Here is a 17,582-nt window from a genome sequence, read left to right as displayed (position 1 = left end):
TTGACAGGATTCCGATCACGATCTAAATTATGAAGAATGGACCAGTGGATCTACTCCAAATAATTCCCCTCCACCCTCATTCTATCACCTTACCCCAAATATTTATTTTTTATATTCATTTTCACCCTAAAAATTTTAAATGAGCTAGTTAGGTTAGTTAGGTAGTCAAGTGGAGCAATCCAAAATGAACCAAATCTAAAAAAGCTTTTTAATAAATATAAATTATAAATTCTATTCGTGAATATTATTTACAAATAATTCATAATTTCCATTTTAACAAATTATATATATATATACATATTCAAACTTATTTATAAATAGATTCTTACCCAACCTAACACCAAATTAAATCACTAGCATTGCCTAAAGAATACCATCAAAATATTATTTTATTGCACTTTTTTTCTAATTTCTCACTTTGTTAAGTTTGTTCTCTAGAAAATTACCTAATTGTTTATATCTTACAAATGTTTTGGATAAATGCAGAAATATTGACAAACTGGAACTGGAAAATTGCACATGTATCAAAAGATTGAACTATTGATCCATTAAGAAAGAAAGAAATGTTTCAAGCAAGAAGGGAATCAAAATAAGAATTTAGAGACCATGAGAAAAGAATGTGCCAACTATTACAGATCCCATCACAGGTCTTCATACATCGTCCATCATAGCATGAAAAGAAGATGAAAAGAATGCCCAATTGTGGGTTTGTCAAAATGTCTCACCGGTAGCAGATTATCATCGTCGAAAAGCGAGCGAAATCCCGACCGCATGAGAAGAAACAATGGAACCTGAAATAGCCTCTTAACCAGTGCCATGGTTGCGCAACTTGCAGCAGTCCATGGCCGATAAATTAGAACCCCTCGAACTAACTTAGCTTTTAGAATTGCTAGTGAAATCAACACAGGTCTGACAGCTGCAATCTGAGAAACGGCATATCTCGCATCCAAAGCAAACACATGTTGTGCACCCCTTGCAGGACGGAGATCGCGAGCATCCCCGCAGAACTTTACGACTTGCTCGCTCCTCTTCATCATCGCAGGTGATCCTGGTGCATGAGATAATGAGGTATAAGAAGAATCTAGGATAATAGAAAGAGCACCATATAAAAAATTGACAAATGTTAGCCAGAATCATTTTAAAATGAAAGATTTTTTTTTTTTGAATTTCAATTGATCAATATGTTCTAAAATAAATGTCAGAGAATCCGATCTTTTACCACTGCACTTATATTTGAAGAATTCATCAAACTAAATCAATTTAACAGCAGTTGCTAACTTATTTATAATGAGAAGACAAATAAGTTAGGAATCTGTCGCGACCAAATTTGTTTCTCTTTGTGGCCTAATTGTAAGAAACAGCAGTTGAAAAGTCTTCCAACTTGTGTCGATCAAGTAGTGGGATTGAAATTCAAACAAAACCAAACTCTTAACAAGAAAGTTATGTATATACATCATCATAATTGTCTGCCAAACGAAATGACTGGATGTTAGGCATGCTATGAATAACTTATACGAGCCATCTGACAATCATAACAAATAGAACTCATCAACTTGTATAACAGAATATTGTCTCTGCGCAAGCACGGTACAAAGAAAGTAGAGATTAACTGAAGGCAGGGCACTGGAAGTGAGCTTAGAACAGTTTGGAACATACTACTATCAATTCTTCCAATACTTGATATAGATATCTTCTTTATTTCTTCTCAAAAAGCCAACCTATAAAACCATAAGCATTTTTATCCCTAGAGTATCTTGAGTTCTTGCATGATACACATAGTATTTACTTTTTAGGTAGCATCGCCGGCAAACAAATCCCTTAAAGTATAAGTAAGCAACAAGTTCAATAGCAACTGAAATCATCTTCCCTCTGTATTTTCATTGTGAGACGAAGAAACCATGAAATTAACTATCTCATGGAACATACAGACCAAATAAATCATAGCAAGAGCATATTAACAAAAAAAAACTTAGCAAAAGAACAAGTACCTTGACATTAGTAAGCCATATTAACTCTTACCTGTCAAATGTCAAATTAGAACATTCCCAGGTTGCATTTCTCACAGCATCATGATAACTGCGGCATTCCTCGTTAGTACGCAAGCGAAATCTACGCTCCTTGTTACATCTCTTGCAGCAAATGAATTCATCGCGGTGACACAGCCGTCCATTGGGGCCTTTGTGAGAGCCATTAGCACCTTTCGATGCCAGATTATAGTATTTAAGCAACACTGTCTTTGAAAGTGGAACCTTGTCTCCTTTGACTATGATCCACACATTGCTTTTCCATTTCCTCGCAGTCTCCCTCCCAGAATGCTTCTCAAAAGCAGCCGGTGTCAACTTATCTGATTAGATTAGAACGAGAAGAAAGAAGATTACTAATTATGCCACTTGTGGCAAGACAAAAACTAAATAAAGTGGCGATTGAAGATTTGATTTCATATGGTAGCAATAGATTGCTTGATCCATGTGATTGAGCTTATTAAAAGGAACTCCTATTACTCATTTCTATTGAAATTTGGCTACTAGCTTCTATTATGTGCATCACCCATGTGACTCAGAAGTTGACAAATCTTATTTAATTCAAAATTCACCTGCTGGCATGTTTCAGTGCACTTCTTTTCATGCCTTGGCATACTTAAATCAAACTTTTCGGTAAGGCAACTGATTACTTCATCTGAAATACATAGAGATCCAACAAGAACAGTTCTTACCAACACAAGAGGATAAGATAGACAATTTTTTTTTTTGAAAGACCAAAGAGATTGTACATTTGGGAAGTTTAATGACTGGAATCTATTTAACTATTTCCTAATCCTCACTACAAGAAAGGGTTGCAAGGGCACCTTTCTGTGAGTAATTTCTGTAGAATGCATTTTGGTGTTATTTTATGGAATGTTTGATTGCATATGGCCAGAACCATGAGAGCACAGTGCTGAGCTGCTGACATCTCTGAGAAAACAAAAGGCTGCCAGCAAATACTCTATATTGTTCACCAAAATCTCTGTTCTTAGGTAAGTAAAATAAATGCAGTAAACTTCATACAAAACTAGATCACAAAGGATGGCACAGTATGAATTGGAAAACACAGCTATAAGGAAGAACATGCCATAAATGAACATTAAGCTCGGGTTATCAAGTAAACCACAACTTAAGAGGAAAAGTAACAAAAGGAACATGCAGAGAGTCTTCTTGAGGAATGAATAACTCACGAGACTACTGTGTGATAATTGTTATCCAAAGAGGAGTTGATCAAGTAGTTGAGATAATAGATCTAGAGATCAGTCAAACAATCAACCAGAACACATCTAAAATAGGCACAAACTGAAGAGAGACGTGACAAATCAACTCCTTTACTTGCATGCAGACGAGGAGAAGTCAACATGAACAAGACAATGGGCAAGTTGCATGGTATCAAACAACAATTATTTGCAATCATGCGAATCTTATCGCGAGTTAAGAAGCACGAATCCAAGAACAAATAACGTGTATCATGAAGACTAGATCGTCTTCTTTTGTTTCCAAAAGATTGCAACGTTATATACATTACGACCGGAGCAGCAAAACGAGGGAAAAAAAGGCATCAGATGATCGAACTCACCTTCCTGACAACCGGGCGTGCAATCGCAGCTGATCTCGAGATCGCCGGAGGCGAAAACCTTAAGACGCCCAACAGCATCGCCGTACCGGTGGCTCGTGCACCCGCACAGCACCTCGACGAAGTCGGCGCCTCTATTAAACCCGCTCATCTCGGCCAATTCCTCGTCGGCAAACAAAAAGGAGGCATCTTTTCCCTGATCACTGGCCATCTCTCTCTCTCTCTCTCTCGCTCTCTCTCTCTCTCTCTCGCTCTCGCTCTACAAGAAGAAAACACCCAGCTTCATCAAGGATCCCTATTTTATACCAAACCCTACGAGCGCAAGCCCAGCGAAGAGCGAGATGGGCTTGGGGGCGCTTCGAAACTTGTGAGAAATAAAGAAGAGAATCGCCCAAATGCAATCAGAGACAAATCGAATTACCACCGTAAACCAAAAGCAGGAGTTTCCAAGGGTCCTCGGGCTGAGATCTAAGTTTCCAAGGGAAGAATCTAACGACGTATCAACCTCAAATTAACTAGGCGATCGAGCGAACTCGTCGGGAGCAGGAACGCTTCACAGGAAAAGCAACACGAAGGGTACAAAGGCGCCGCCTTTAGGCGCCGGAGCGATGCTGCGGCACGCCAAGGAGAGAGGCCACACGAGTATCCATCGAAAGGAGCCGCATCGTACACGCCTCCCACCTAATAAACCGATGGGAAAAGGGCATACGCTATATAGGCTCATAGCTTTCCCATTGAGGGCCCAAACGCGCCTCTCTCTCTCTCTCTCTCTCTCTCTCTCTCTCTCTCTCTCTCTCTCTCTCTCCTGCAGCCTTTCCCGCTCCCGCTCTTCAATCTGCCGAGCTAAATCTCACCGTGTGACCTCCATCAGAAACCTCACCAGAGAAATCTGGAACTGGAAGAGATACAAACTAGAGGGGAAGCGGAGGAAGGAAGAGAAAGGGCGTTCCTTTAACAATAAAAAGAAGCGTAAAGAGCAGAAAAAGGGACACATTGGGAATCCCAGAAGAGGCCGGCGTTAAAGTAGAAGCAGTGTTGTCGAAGTTGCGCCACTGTTCTTGTATTGTCGTGCCGTGAGCTGGCAATGGCATCGCCGTCAGCATCAGCAGCCACCCGCAACCAGTAGCTGCTCTCTCCGTCCACAGTCGCGTGCATGACATGACATGAACAGCATTAATTATTCCTCAATGTCCATTCCGCACCGTCCCTCCCTGATTGATTGATACTTCTCTCAAAATAAACAAACAAACAAACAAAACATCATTTCAAAATCGAACACAAAACCCCCATCGAAATCAAAAGAGACTCGTCGTCGCTCGACTCCAAACTACCATGAACAACGAGTTGGAGAAGAAGATGAAAAAGGAAATTTTAGTAGGAATTGCAGGGGAGATGAACAAAAGCGCGTACCTTTTGGTTTCCTACAGCATCCGTAGGCCACCTGGGTGTCGCTGGTTGCCTTTCTCCAAATAATCAAACTTGGATTCTGGGTCACAGGAAAAAGTGATCGACTTTATTCTCCTCTACCCGTCCTGTAACACTGTTCATCCTTTGCAGTAAACAACACTTGAATAGTAAATTCATGATCTTGCTCGTTGAGAAATATATTTGTTGGAAGATACAGAGACAGAGAGAGACGTCGCGCCTGGTCGATCGCCGCTCGAAGACATCATTGCAAAAAACTTATTTCAAAATCAACTTGAATTGTAAGTTGATTAGGAAATAGCTAGTTTGTATTAGAACATATGAAGAAATGATTTATCTTTCAAGTATTTGTATGAACATTACAGAATTACATTGTCTTTTTCCTTTTGATATCATTCTCCAACTCTCCTGCCTTGCCTCTGTCTTTTCACTATTTCCTAACAAATTCATCAGATTTGTTGGTGCTCTACTGTTACAATATCCCATAAGTGATTTTATCCTAAAAATACATTATCTATTATCTACAAAGTATTTAGAATGAATTTAACTGGATTAAGAATGAAATAGACTATTTTTAAATTCTAAATTTTAAACTTTTAAATTCTGAATATTCAAAATTACATAATAACTTTTACATATTGTAGTAATAAATAATAACTAACAATAATAATGGCTACAACAACACTAAGCTAAAAGAGCATTTTAGGGAAAAAATAAATGTGTGTCCTTTGATTTTTTTTTTTTAAAAAATATTCATTTGATTTAATATTTCTTTTAGTTTGGGACACCCTTACCCATAATAATATAGAATAAATTATTATCTTCAAGTTTGTACAGATATAATATTTGATCTCGCTTCGTTTATCCAAAGCATCATATTTTAGCCTAATTAATCTCGATGGATGTGTTAAATGAAAATTTTAATCTTCCCATCTTGATTATTTCTCTAGAACAAATCTAGATCGGAATGAATATATGCAGCATCAGACGCTAAGGGAACATCTGCGTACTTGCCGCTGAGGGCGGCTCTCATGCATTCCGCCACCGTGAACAACTGCGCGACCGCGACGGCGAGCCAGAAGGTCGCGCCGAGCTTGCCGCGGTAGAGAGTCTTCGGAAGCCAGCCGCAGGCGATCGCCAGCGCTTGGTATCCGTTCTCCAGCAGCATGGCCATGATGACGTGAAACCGCAAGAAGTGCGGCCACTCCTTCCGCCTCACCACGAGGTAGTACGCCGCGAACATGAGCGACATCATGATCCAATTGGGCATCAGCGAGATCGTGTCGAGGAAGGGGTTGACGAGGAACTCCCAGTTCTCCATGAGAGGGTGGAGGCGGTAGGCCGAGTCGGCGTGGAACCACATCAAGTGGAGAGGGAGGAGATAAGGAGTGCAGGCGAAGGACCTCCACCACCATTTGGGTTTACTGGTCATGGGAGGATAAATGAAGAGAGTAGGAATCTTTGATGCTCTGCAGGAAATCACTCTGTTTCTGGTCCTCCTCCTGTCACTTACGGCCAATAGAGGCACCTTGTTCGATGCAGCATCGCCATCTTGCCCACAGAGAAAATGACTACGTTTGCTCGTAATTTTAGGAGATCTAATTGCAGGAAGACTGATGCAATGGACAAGTTTGAAAGAAGAATAGTGTTTCGCACAGGAAGGGGCAGCTTTTCTGTTTGGGTGCAGAGAAACAGTGGTAGTTTTTCCGGTTGTAATCATGTTGAAACAACCTACCAAGAAATGTTAGACAAAATGAGATGGCGAAGAACTTGGAAGAAAATAAAAGAACTTATAAATGCAATCAATGAAAGACTGGAACTTGGATTCTTGATTTAATTGGTTCAAAAAAGTGAAGCAATTAATACCGCAAAGAAGAAGCGACCAATCATAGGATTTAAAATTCCTACTTCATTGAATAAATAAATAAGTTGAAGGATGCATCTGAAGCGGAGAAAATTCAATTCTCAAAAAGGATGGATTTAAATTCCATTTTCCAGCTACGAGATCAAACTTCGTTTAATCCATTTTTTTTTTTTCTCGAAAATGAGGGAAAAGTAGGAGAAACCGGAAGATATTCAATTCTCACATCCAAAAGCCATTCGCGACGACGATCTCACTCGTCGGATACAAACAGAACGAATGACCAAATTGAGGACGATCCGAAATCGAAAAAATAAACGAGTTCGATTTTCTTTTAACCGGAGATCACTAATTACGAACAGAGCTATGCGTTACGTAGCGGCCGCTATGCACTGTCGCCGGCGGAAGAAGCACGCGACGGAGGAGAAAATTGGAGGAGGATCTCCGTTTCCATACATTTCCGATTTTTCAATGTAGCAATGACTACAATAGGGACGGTCGATCGATAGGGGAAAAGCGATTAACCTAAAAAAACGTACCTTTAGAGGAGATCGTCGTCGTCTTCCACGGCGAAGCTCTCCGGACGGTATCGATCCAAACCCTCCCCACCTCCGGTCTGACGGAGGCGGCTCGATCGGAGGAGAAGCGACGGAGCGATTTATCGGGAACTAGAACGTTCTGGTTGAGTCGGGGACGAAGCAAATCATTCGGATATTTATAGGAATTTCCATGATGGGCCGTATTGGGCCACAAGTTGGGTCTCTTCAATAGTCTATTCGATGAAAATTTAACGAAATTTTCAAATATTAAAATTGGATTCAAGTATTTTAAAATATTCAAATTAGATTTTTTTTTTCTTTTTACCAAATTAGCTTAATTATTAAATCAATTGGTAAAACGATTTGAGTGATGTAAGTTAAAATTAACCAAATTTTTAAATAATAAATGTCTGTTAAACCGACTACGAATTAATTGAGCAAAACAAATTTATTCGATAGACTAATAGAGCGAAATCCAAAATGAATACTTCATTCTCTCATTGTTTTGTTCGAATTACATTTATAACCAAACATAAAACATAACTATTGTACTAAAATTCGAAAAGCTAATTGAAATTAATACAATTATTTTATGACCAAATGCAAAATAATTATTGTCAAAAATAAATAACTAAATAAATCATAATCTTTCCTGCATGAAGTGTCTAAACCTCTGAAGCCAATACTATGATCTTCTTTCTGGCAATTCAGTTCTGATGGTTACTTAGGAGAGAATATAGTTGCCAAGCCCTTGTCCACTGTCATCTGAATGGGAGGACCGTAAGCCATCAAGCAACTCTCTGGTTGATCTCCTCCGGCTATGACCTCTCCGTCGGAGTCGATGATGCCACCCTTGGTTGGCTGCCCTACTCGGCTACTTGGCTGTAACCTAAGTGCTTTGACCTGCAAAAAAACAGCATACAGGAATCAATGCTTTAGATATGAGTTCAGTTGAATCGCTCATATGAATAAAGTGAATGGATCAGTTATTACACGCAGAGGTATACTTATCAAAAGTGTTGCGATAGTTCATGCCATGCCGCATATTAGATTTACAAAATAAGAGAAACATATTCACAAGCTATCTTACCTACGTTAGTTTTTTTAGGTCTGTGAGGTGCATTTGGTTTGTGTTACTTGGAGATGTGCTTTGTGCAAACTTAGCAAACACATTTCCGAGACTATTTTTTTATTTTCAAGAAAATGAAAAGTTCTTTTACTAGAACTAATACCATATGTACCATAGTGAAAACAAGAAAACTCCACAAGGAATCACCAGTTTTCCTACTTTAGAATCTAGAGAGATTACTTAAAGGTTATAAAAAAAACACATGGCGTACCTTGAAATACAATATGTATGGTGACTTAATGTAACTTCCATCGCTCATTGATAGCATCATTTCCAGAAGTCCTGATTTCGGAGAATCCTTAACTATGATTACATCCAAGTAGCCATCTGCGAACTGTATCAAAAGCAAAGAAGCATTAGTTGCAGCGGCAATTGGATGGGCAAAATGATACATGTGTTATGACGCATTGAGACATTAAACCAATCAACAAAGTACAAAAGATACAAAATAATAAACATAATTAGAAATAAATGATGGAATTCGACAAAATGTTCCAAGCTTATTCATTACCAACTCATACATTGTTGAGTACATGAGCTCACCAAAGTGATCACAAGTAAAAGAAATCTGCCAATTCAAGACGTCACTAATGCATACACATGAAATTGACACTTCTTGATGACTCATTATTCAACAAATGAATATTTGCTCCAATAGATTTTGGGATCAATTCCCAGCCAGTGCAAACCTTGTTACGTACTTGAACTCCCCCATGCAAAGGGCCGCTGCACTAGGGCAAAATGCCCCTCATGATTTATCTTGCCATGGAGCCAGCAATACTGAGCCGTTTAGGGTGAGCGATATCACCTTATCTCCAATTATTCAACACCAGCAAACGAAGACAAATATTAATATTACTATAATAAGAAACTACCTCTGCCTTGGGTGCTGGCATATAATCTTCACCAGAAAAAGGTACATTGTGGACCAAAACTGAAATAAATGGTCCATCAATAGACCTCCATTCCATTCTTTCCATAGCTACTTCTGGGCCCATATATTTACATTGCTCTGTGTTATCGTTACCTCCTTTGCTCCATTTAGACAGTAAAACTTCACACTTACAGTCATCAACATGAATTACTGGATCGCCATATGCTTCAAATCCAGGTGCAGGAATAAAATGGATATGCCCATTATATTTCCGCAAGTTCAGAACTCGGAAAAGAGCCTGTGAGAAACATAGATATTTGATTATAAATATATAACAGGATGCTGAGGGCACAACTTTTGCTGTTAGTTTTTCAACATAGGAAATGAGCATTCACCCAATTCTTTTCACATTTCATTTGTTATAGACGTTAATTCATCTGTAAAATGTTTCCAATTACAAACCATGAGGTCATTTCCAATGCGGCCTTTGAAGTGGAGATATTTCTGACAATCGAGGAAAACAAGATTAAGAATTACCTAATGCAACAAGAAGTTAATTCGTAAAAGTTTTAATATTGTTAGTTATTTTGGTAGGTTCTATTTAGGAGAATAACTCCTTAAAGCTAATTCCAAAGTTTGTAATTGTTTATCTTAGCGTGTCAACTAGTTTTCATGTGCTCTACTTTGTAAGGGATGAAGTCTGTAAAGCAGGTGTAGTTTTTAGTCAAATTATTCATTTGATCTTTGTGTCAAATCATTTCTCCCTGTGAGTTTGATTTAGTTTGGTGTTGCAACCTGGTATTAGGGCATCCTCGTGTTGCATCATTACCAATACATGTTGCATCGTTAACTTAAACAATATTTAAAAGGTTTAAGGTTCTCACATTTACATCAAAGAAGGAAGCTAATCATAGGTTAATCTAATTAGTTCAAACTCCTACCGGTAATTTATGTAAACAAAAAGAAAAGAATGAATGCTTAGCTCTTTTTTAGTCTCTACATAAACACAAATGGAGCAAGATGCAACAATTTATGTTAGAATCTAAAGTTGACTTGGGAATAAAAGAGAAAGTTGTGTGACAATTTAGTGCTTACCTCTTAGTTGTAATAAACTTGACGGCAGTTAGGAAAATCAGTGTAGCCAATACAAGAAAATACATGACAGCCAATAGTTTTTGGTCAAACTATTTAATTAATGTAATGGTGCAATGCATGATCCTGTGTGAGATTTTCTGTACAAAAGCTGGATAAACCATATCACTAGGTAACCTATTTCTTGACAGGGTAAACAATATCAAGATGATCAGCTTGTGAATTAGTTTCATCATGAACGTGAGCCCACTCGAGACCATGGTAGCCATATTCGAGAGTTGACAGTAATAAAGCAGATTGGTTTAGAAAAAACACCTAGAATATTGATGGAAAAAGATTCAGACGAAATGTTTCATGAGAAGGTACCATGTCCACTTAGAAAGTAACTGCAACACTTGTATAACAAAGGATCATTTGAAATAGTTAAATCACAGATAATTAGAATATGCTAAAGACCTAAAGGTTGCCACCTCATTAGATGCATTTGCAGATGTATTCTGTTGAATATGCTACCATTGAAGTGATTGAACATGTAATGAAAAAAAAAAATTAAATGGAAATTAGAAAGTTATTGCTAAGTGACATACATATAAATCCATCCGAGCACTTCCCATCCACCGATACCTCTCAGACTCAATATCAATATCAGCGACTAAACCTGTAGAATAATTAATTTCTTTTTCAGATATGAATACATATGTTCACATAATTTCTAAAGACGAGTTTAGTCAAATGGTGTGGAAAGGCTAAGCCTTGAATTGTTTATTTAGAGAGCAAAGAAAACAGCTTTCAAGTTTTCTCCATACCCCAAGTTAGTGACAAAACATTGAAAGACTTCTTTTCATTTTGTAAGATAGTAGCAACATCCAAAGCACGTCTGTGACCTGTACAGAAACTAGAGAGTGGAAAATGTGATGTCATCTTGATGCTGATATAGGTGGCAACACATTTGAAGAAGTAACAGAATTTTAGGAAACAATATAACGTTATGAGCAATGCATGACCTCTTATTATTGTAAATGTAGCATTAGGGACCGTGCACAAGTCATCAGCTGAATCCAGAAGTGATTTAGCCATGCCATTTCCTGTACCTAAAGTGTGAAAAAATCAATATATTATAACCTTCTGAATTGTCATATACATGATGATCATGATGATGTTGATCTCAATTGGTTGTATTAGAATCTTCAGATCATGAACTAAGTTACATATTCAATAAGAGATGTACAATTTGAACAACTCTAGTCCATGTATTATCATATTCTTCTGAGATACAGGTTCATGCTTCAAAGTTTGCAAACATACCCTGTTGTAAATTTTAGTTCATACTTTTTTCAACATGCATATACAAATTTATCATATTTAAACACTTTAACCCACAAGGTCAAAAATACACCAAAGACCTGCAAAAATTTCATATAATCATTGATGGATATCGAATGCAAATCCATCAAGTTTGAGCATGAATTATGGTGGTGACGCAACATCAAATTGAACTCTCACACAGAAATTGATGAAGCAAACAAGAATAATTATCTATGTAACACTGAGAAATTTTGATCTCACACAGAGAATACAAAGGGGATTTGTTTATTAACTTAAAATTTTGGTGTCATCTAAAATCTCACAATTGCTAGCATTCAGGACAAATTTTGCATTTAACAACACTGTCAGTAGAGATCAACAAAGAATTCTATCAGCAAAATATATATATGCCAACTTAATCTCTAATGTCCATAAGTTGTGCTTCTTGTTTGTAATAATATGCTAGAGAATCTCAGGACCCATAAATAGTGGAATTTGTGCTTGATTGGAGCTGAAAAAGAAGACCCAACATTTTATGAACGATGTGGGGGTGGAATTTGTTGATTCTCAGATACGAAGATATCAAATGGGATACATAAAACTTGCATGCCCAGTGACTCATGTGTGGTATTTAAAATGTGGTCCTAGTTACATTGTGAATCTTTTAGATAAACTCCTTAAGGTTTTATAAGGCATGGTATATTGTGATGTGTGATTTGAACAAAATTTGTATGTTACAGATTCGGCCTGAGAAACTGTCCTCTCGACAAAAAAAAAAAAAGGAAAAGAAAACAAATCTAATACTTGATGGGTATTAAAAGATGCAAGCTCAAGGAAGAAATAAACGACGTATGCGTACCTGCAGGAATTACCCCAAGAGGTACCTTAATTGCAGTACCCCAGTCTTTTCTATTGAGCAAACCATTAACTATCTAGTCATGAGAAAATCAAGAAATAAGCAAACATTTTTAAGGTTAGAAAATGAAAGTAAAAAAAATCAAAAAAAAATATATAAAAGTTCGGCATTGCATATCTGTGCATCTATATGAGCTAGTACACAGTGAGAAATAAATCCTTGCAGAATATTAAAAAATTCTTCCACAAAACAACTATGAACATTAGGAGCAGGTGTTCACAAGTCACATCAAGTGTCAGCCCAAACCAATGAATTCCAGTAACAAATGTTTGATCCCAACGGGGCTTGCATTGATAAAAAAAACAAAAAGAAATTTTTTTTATGGTGTTGTGTGTTTCTTATTTCGACAAGTTGATTTTTGGTAAAAGAAAAATCTTAGATATCCAATTAAACCAGATCATGTTCGGACAATTTCAACCAAATACGATGAAAATATTGAAAATAGATGCAGTTAAGTAACCATAACCACAAAAAGAGAAGAAGAAAAAAAAGAACTGGTCAGAGATCAGAAAACATGAAGCCCACATGAGTTTCTGAGTTTTAACTTCAGATGTACAAACATCAACAAGTTTGACAAAATAACCCATGGAAGTCATAAACTTATAAAGCATTCACAAAAAAGATTGATAACAGGACCAAATAAAGAAAGGTAATTGGAATAGCTCCGGAATTCAACAGCCACATCAATTGATGCAAAATAACTTTTTTGACTATGCAAATAGAAGGCTTTGAGCCTTCGTTCTTTTTCAAAGGAAAAAAAAAATGCAAGAAGAATGAAATATAATCCCACAGACCTTTTTATGTACAAATTTGTATGGAGAATAACACTTAAAGAGAGTAAACTCAAATTTTAAAATTATATTGTTAAATAAACAAGAATAGAGGAACTTGTGAACATAAATGCTAGAGCTTTCTGGTTTGGTTCATGTAGTAAATTTTGCAGATGAACAGCTCAGTGAAGGCGTGTAGATGTAGACATAATGTTTGCTTTATTAAACAACAATAAGTTGCAAACCACAACTATCATAGTTCTGCTACATGAATCATACCTCATTATTAAGTATTATATGTGATTTCGTATCAAAGAAAAGGATATTTTAAGGCCTTTAAGATAAAGGAAATACATTGTTCAAAGTTTTATTATGAAGATCAAGAGCAGTAACAGTGTCAACTGATCTTTGTTCTTTTCTGGAATCATTTAGTTGTTTGATGTCCACTTATAAGGAAGCCTACCATGCTAATTTAAGTAGAGATAAGAGTAAAAGCTATCTTCTCCAATGGACATTGATTACTGAGACTAGTAACCTTCCTGTTCCCTATTATAAGTTGATAAACTAAGTCAACAGAGTTTTGAATAATCCATTGGCCATATATTTATGCATACTCTACCTTTTTTTAGTATTTATTCCATAAGAAAATGATACACCACTGTTTCTTAGTGTTTGCAGAAAATTAGAGTCCATACTAATTCAATGAGAACTAACAACAACAACAAAGCCTTTATCCCATTAATTCAATGAGAACTAAATCGTTAGAAAAATCCTGACACATTCAACTTTAGTTTCCACTGTCTGGGCTTAGAGTCTTAGACGAATACGTTCTACTTTCAAATTTAATTATCACCAAAATATTATTGGCCTTCAGACACCAGATAAATAACTAACCTCCACCAGGATGCCATCACCACTGACACAAACAATGCCATCATATTGTAAAATGTCCAACTTATATGCAATTTCGTGAGCATGATTCTGGCGTTCAGTCTCTGTGCAAAGGCAGACTTCAACAAGTCAACTGCTAGAAACAACTTACTTTGAGAATAAGTTGAGTACCAACCTTTTAAGTCAAAAAGGACACCAGCAGCTTCAAGAAGTGGCTTAATCTCATTCTGGAATATCTTTCTTGCAGATTTCTTCCCAGAGAATGGGTTTAAAACAACACAGAGTTTCTTTGGCCTTCCTGTTCAGTGAGATAAGTTTCAATTAGCAGTGATGTATTAAAACGTGGGAGCAGACAAACTAGAAGATGAATGCTGAAGTAAATCAACCAACTCAGCCTCTAAGTATATAAGCACAACATTATTTATGAATCATTTGATAACAGTTGAGAAACATTCTCACTCAAAGAAAAAAAAAAAAAAAAAAAATCTTTGCCGCAAAGTAATAAATTTTATTTTTAAAGTTTTTAGATTTGTAAGGAATTACGAATCATGTCAGGAACAGGGATCAGCGACTAAAATCACATCAGAAGGCAAGACATAAATAATGATTTATCAGCCGTCTCAACGTAGCTATCGCTTGTCCCTATCAGTCGGACCAGCAACTAAATGAGATCAGTCCCAGACATTTTGGTAGAATTGTGCTATTTAGGAGAATAAGATTTTTTAAGAGGGCCTGTTAAATTGGTTTGTCTTGTTTAGGAGTATAGGGTATTTTTGGTAGATACTTTTTTGGTTTATTTAGATGTTTGCTTGGGTTGGACCTCTAAAATAGGTTCCAATCACCCATGTTAAGACATCTTTTTCTTAATAGTGTTTTCCCTTTGGTGAGTTTGATTTAGGTTCTACCTCACTTCCAACTTTTTCGTGATATAAAAGATTAGCTCTGACTTTTTCAGATGAAGTGGTAGGTCAATTCTACCAAGTCTTGGTCAAATATATAAAACTCCTTTTTTCCACTCAGTTGATTTTTTTCTTTCTTTTTGCCATCCGTAAAGGTTCTCTGGTCGTCTAGGTTTACATGGATGGAAAGAAAGGAAGGAGAAGGGAGGAGGAAGAGAGCAACATAAAAACGTATATGATGAATTGATGCTCCATATGCAATTTTGCACCTGTTTCCCCCTCGCTATCCCTCCCCTTCATATTTTTCCATACATACAAGATTGACCTTGATTTTATGTACCCTATTTGATGTACTGGAACCAGGATTAATTGTCTAAAAAATGAGAACTACGTGCAGGCATAGGAGCCTCTCACATCCTTTGCCTAAAGCAATGACGGAAAGAGGATGGTGAAGACTCCATAATCATTTCTCTTTCTGGGCACCTATGTTTAATTTTCAAGTCGAACACATTCCAAAATTGTCTTGTTTCTGATAAGAAAGAAAAACAAAAAGCACATTTTGAATCCATGCACATTAAACACCAAATATGTTCATTATGCCTAGAAACAATGTTTTTTATTTACCTATTGGATCCTCATCAGAAACCTCGATCCACCCAAAATTGAACACCACGCAAACTGCTCAATGACCAAGGCTAGACAATAGATGCTGAGACTGGCTTTAATGTGAAAGTACAAACTGTCATAACAAATAAAGCCCTCCAACAAGTAGTCTTTATTTTGCAAGTGACAGAATGTACCAAACACCTTATTCACAGTTTAGATTTGACCTCTTAATTGAGCATAGAACCAGCACCAATCACAAGTAAAATACGTGATCAGAAGGGTAGAACTGTGTCCTAGTGCAATTTACAAATAATCTACATGAAATGTTAGCTTTAGGACAGATAAGGATGGATATATAATGGAAAGGCCGACACCAGATGTAAATATGAACTAAGTGTCTGTGCACTTCCCAGAACACTCCTTGCTTGCCAATTGAGAAATATCTTATGATGAATATTCACCTCAAGGCTCCCTAGCCTCGACAAAGTACTTGCAAGAAGAAAAGCTTTCTCATTTGCATTCCAACTCCTAAATAGTTGCCACAACCATAAAGGTACTAAAAGAATACTTATAGCTTGAGTTTTGAATCAATTTTGGGCAGAAACCTACGGTCCAACTGAGCTTGAGCTAGGTCCAACAAAAGCATCACTATCGAATATTAACATCAATTCAGGTGACTGAGCCACGCATTTACATGCTGTCAATAGTGTGCATTTACTTTTCCTTCGTTATCCGCCGACCTTTTCCCTTGTACCTTTTCCTTACTTGGGAAGTACAAAGGCAAGCATAAATGGTTTCAGACACTCTAGAAAAGGAAGCCAAACAGCGCCAATCTTAACGCCAGCAAACTTCAGGTGAACATAAGGTAAACAGAAAGAGAACAGAAAATGTCAATTTATTGTCTAAATAATCACTATTATCACTACTAAAAACATAAGAGAAGAACACGTTACATTGGCCGTTTAAACCATGACATGATTTGATAGAAACGTATATATAATTGTAATAAGAACAAAAATTCAATAAATTTGTAATCAAATGAATTGTTGTTAAAGTAACCTTCTTTTAAACCATTGAGATCAATATCGGCAAGCCTTACCGAGAGATCCTAAAAATTCATTTATCCGATCGCTCCACCGCCGAGCCGCCGCCTCGTCGGCCATCTGCAGCACGTAGTCCCTCCTCGCCCTCCTCCTCCCGCCTGCCCCACCAACCACACCGCAGCACCCGCCCTCGCTCGTCCCTTCGAATGCCCTAACCGTGATCCAGGATCCACGGATCGCCAATCCGAGGACATCCGACTCCAAGCGTAGCCGCCGCTCGCCAGCTCCAGCGCCCCAGAGAAGCGTCCCGTCAGCCTCCAACCTCGCCCACGATGCTACCCCGTCGATCCGGATCCACTCCGTGGTCGTTTCTTCCACGGCACTCTCCTCGCTCCCCGTCATCCCCGCCAAACACACCGCGAAAAAAAACAAAAGAGTCGGATGGCGACCAAGAAATAAAGCTTTAGAAAAGCTCGATAATTACGTCCAGTCGCTCTCGCCTACCCACTTCGACATGTCGATGTTTAATTCGCCAACAGACATGGACCCACTCAGAACCTACCGTAGCTTGTAGGGTTAAGTTTTCTTTATTCCGGACTTTCTCATAAATAGATCATTTCCCAAAATTCAAAAAT

At 37.6% G+C, this 17,582-nt stretch overlaps 3 protein-coding genes across 3 annotated transcripts; all 3 read right to left on the bottom strand.

Moving 5' to 3' along the window:
* Positions 1-506: 506 nt before the first annotated feature.
* On the bottom strand, positions 507-4,596 carry LOC122036445 (protein ULTRAPETALA 1-like). Its single transcript, XM_042595758.1, has 3 exons — positions 3,601-4,596; positions 2,020-2,344; positions 507-1,048 (listed from the first exon to the last, which is right to left on the bottom strand). The coding sequence occupies exons 1-3, from the start codon at positions 3,806-3,808 to the stop codon at positions 874-876; spliced, it is 708 nt and encodes a 235-aa protein (XP_042451692.1). The 5' UTR covers positions 3,809-4,596; the 3' UTR covers positions 507-873.
* A 1,255-nt stretch (positions 4,597-5,851) lies between these two features.
* LOC122036447 (protein TIC 20-I, chloroplastic-like) lies at positions 5,852-7,552 on the bottom strand. Its single transcript, XM_042595760.1, has 2 exons — positions 7,423-7,552; positions 5,852-6,753 (listed from the first exon to the last, which is right to left on the bottom strand). The coding sequence occupies exon 2, from the start codon at positions 6,740-6,742 to the stop codon at positions 5,969-5,971; it is 774 nt and encodes a 257-aa protein (XP_042451694.1). The 5' UTR covers positions 6,743-6,753; positions 7,423-7,552; the 3' UTR covers positions 5,852-5,968.
* A 326-nt stretch (positions 7,553-7,878) lies between these two features.
* Positions 7,879-17,396, bottom strand: LOC122036437 (sphingosine kinase 1-like). Its single transcript, XM_042595751.1, has 10 exons — positions 17,004-17,396; positions 14,575-14,697; positions 14,403-14,503; positions 12,682-12,754; positions 11,522-11,608; positions 11,324-11,401; positions 11,105-11,175; positions 9,427-9,723; positions 8,763-8,885; positions 7,879-8,325 (listed from the first exon to the last, which is right to left on the bottom strand). Exons 1-10 carry the CDS (start codon positions 17,347-17,349, stop codon positions 8,143-8,145), a joined length of 1,482 nt encoding a protein of 493 aa, XP_042451685.1. The 5' UTR covers positions 17,350-17,396; the 3' UTR covers positions 7,879-8,142.
* Positions 17,397-17,582: the final 186 nt, after the last annotated feature.

The sequence above is a fragment of the Zingiber officinale genome, unplaced genomic scaffold (assembly GCF_018446385.1).
Source record: "Zingiber officinale cultivar Zhangliang unplaced genomic scaffold, Zo_v1.1 ctg164, whole genome shotgun sequence".
Taxonomy (NCBI): domain Eukaryota; kingdom Viridiplantae; phylum Streptophyta; class Magnoliopsida; order Zingiberales; family Zingiberaceae; genus Zingiber; species Zingiber officinale.
This window is presented reverse-complemented; position numbering and strand designations above follow the sequence as displayed.

Coding starts and splice junctions, on each gene's coding strand:
- LOC122036445 (XM_042595758.1), bottom strand. CDS start 3,808: ATGGCCAGTGATCAGGGAAAAGATGCCTCCTTTTTGTTTGCCGACGAG. Junction 2,345..3,600: donor CACGCCCGGTTGTCAGGAAG/GTGAGTTCGATC, acceptor TAATCTAATCAG/ATAAGTTGACACCGGCTGCT. Junction 1,049..2,019: donor TCTAATTTGACATTTGACAG/GTAAGAGTTAAT, acceptor CTCATGCACCAG/GATCACCTGCGATGATGAAG.
- LOC122036447 (XM_042595760.1), bottom strand. CDS start 6,742: ATGATTACAACCGGAAAAACTACCACTGTTTCTCTGCACCCAAACAGA.
- LOC122036437 (XM_042595751.1), bottom strand. CDS start 17,349: ATGACGGGGAGCGAGGAGAGTGCCGTGGAAGAAACGACCACGGAGTGG. Junction 14,698..17,003: donor TGAATTTTTAGGATCTCTCG/GTAAGGCTTGCC, acceptor CTCACTGAACAG/GAAGGCCAAAGAAACTCTGT. Junction 11,609..12,681: donor TCTTGGGGTAATTCCTGCAG/GTACGCATACGT, acceptor TTCACACTTTAG/GTACAGGAAATGGCATGGCT.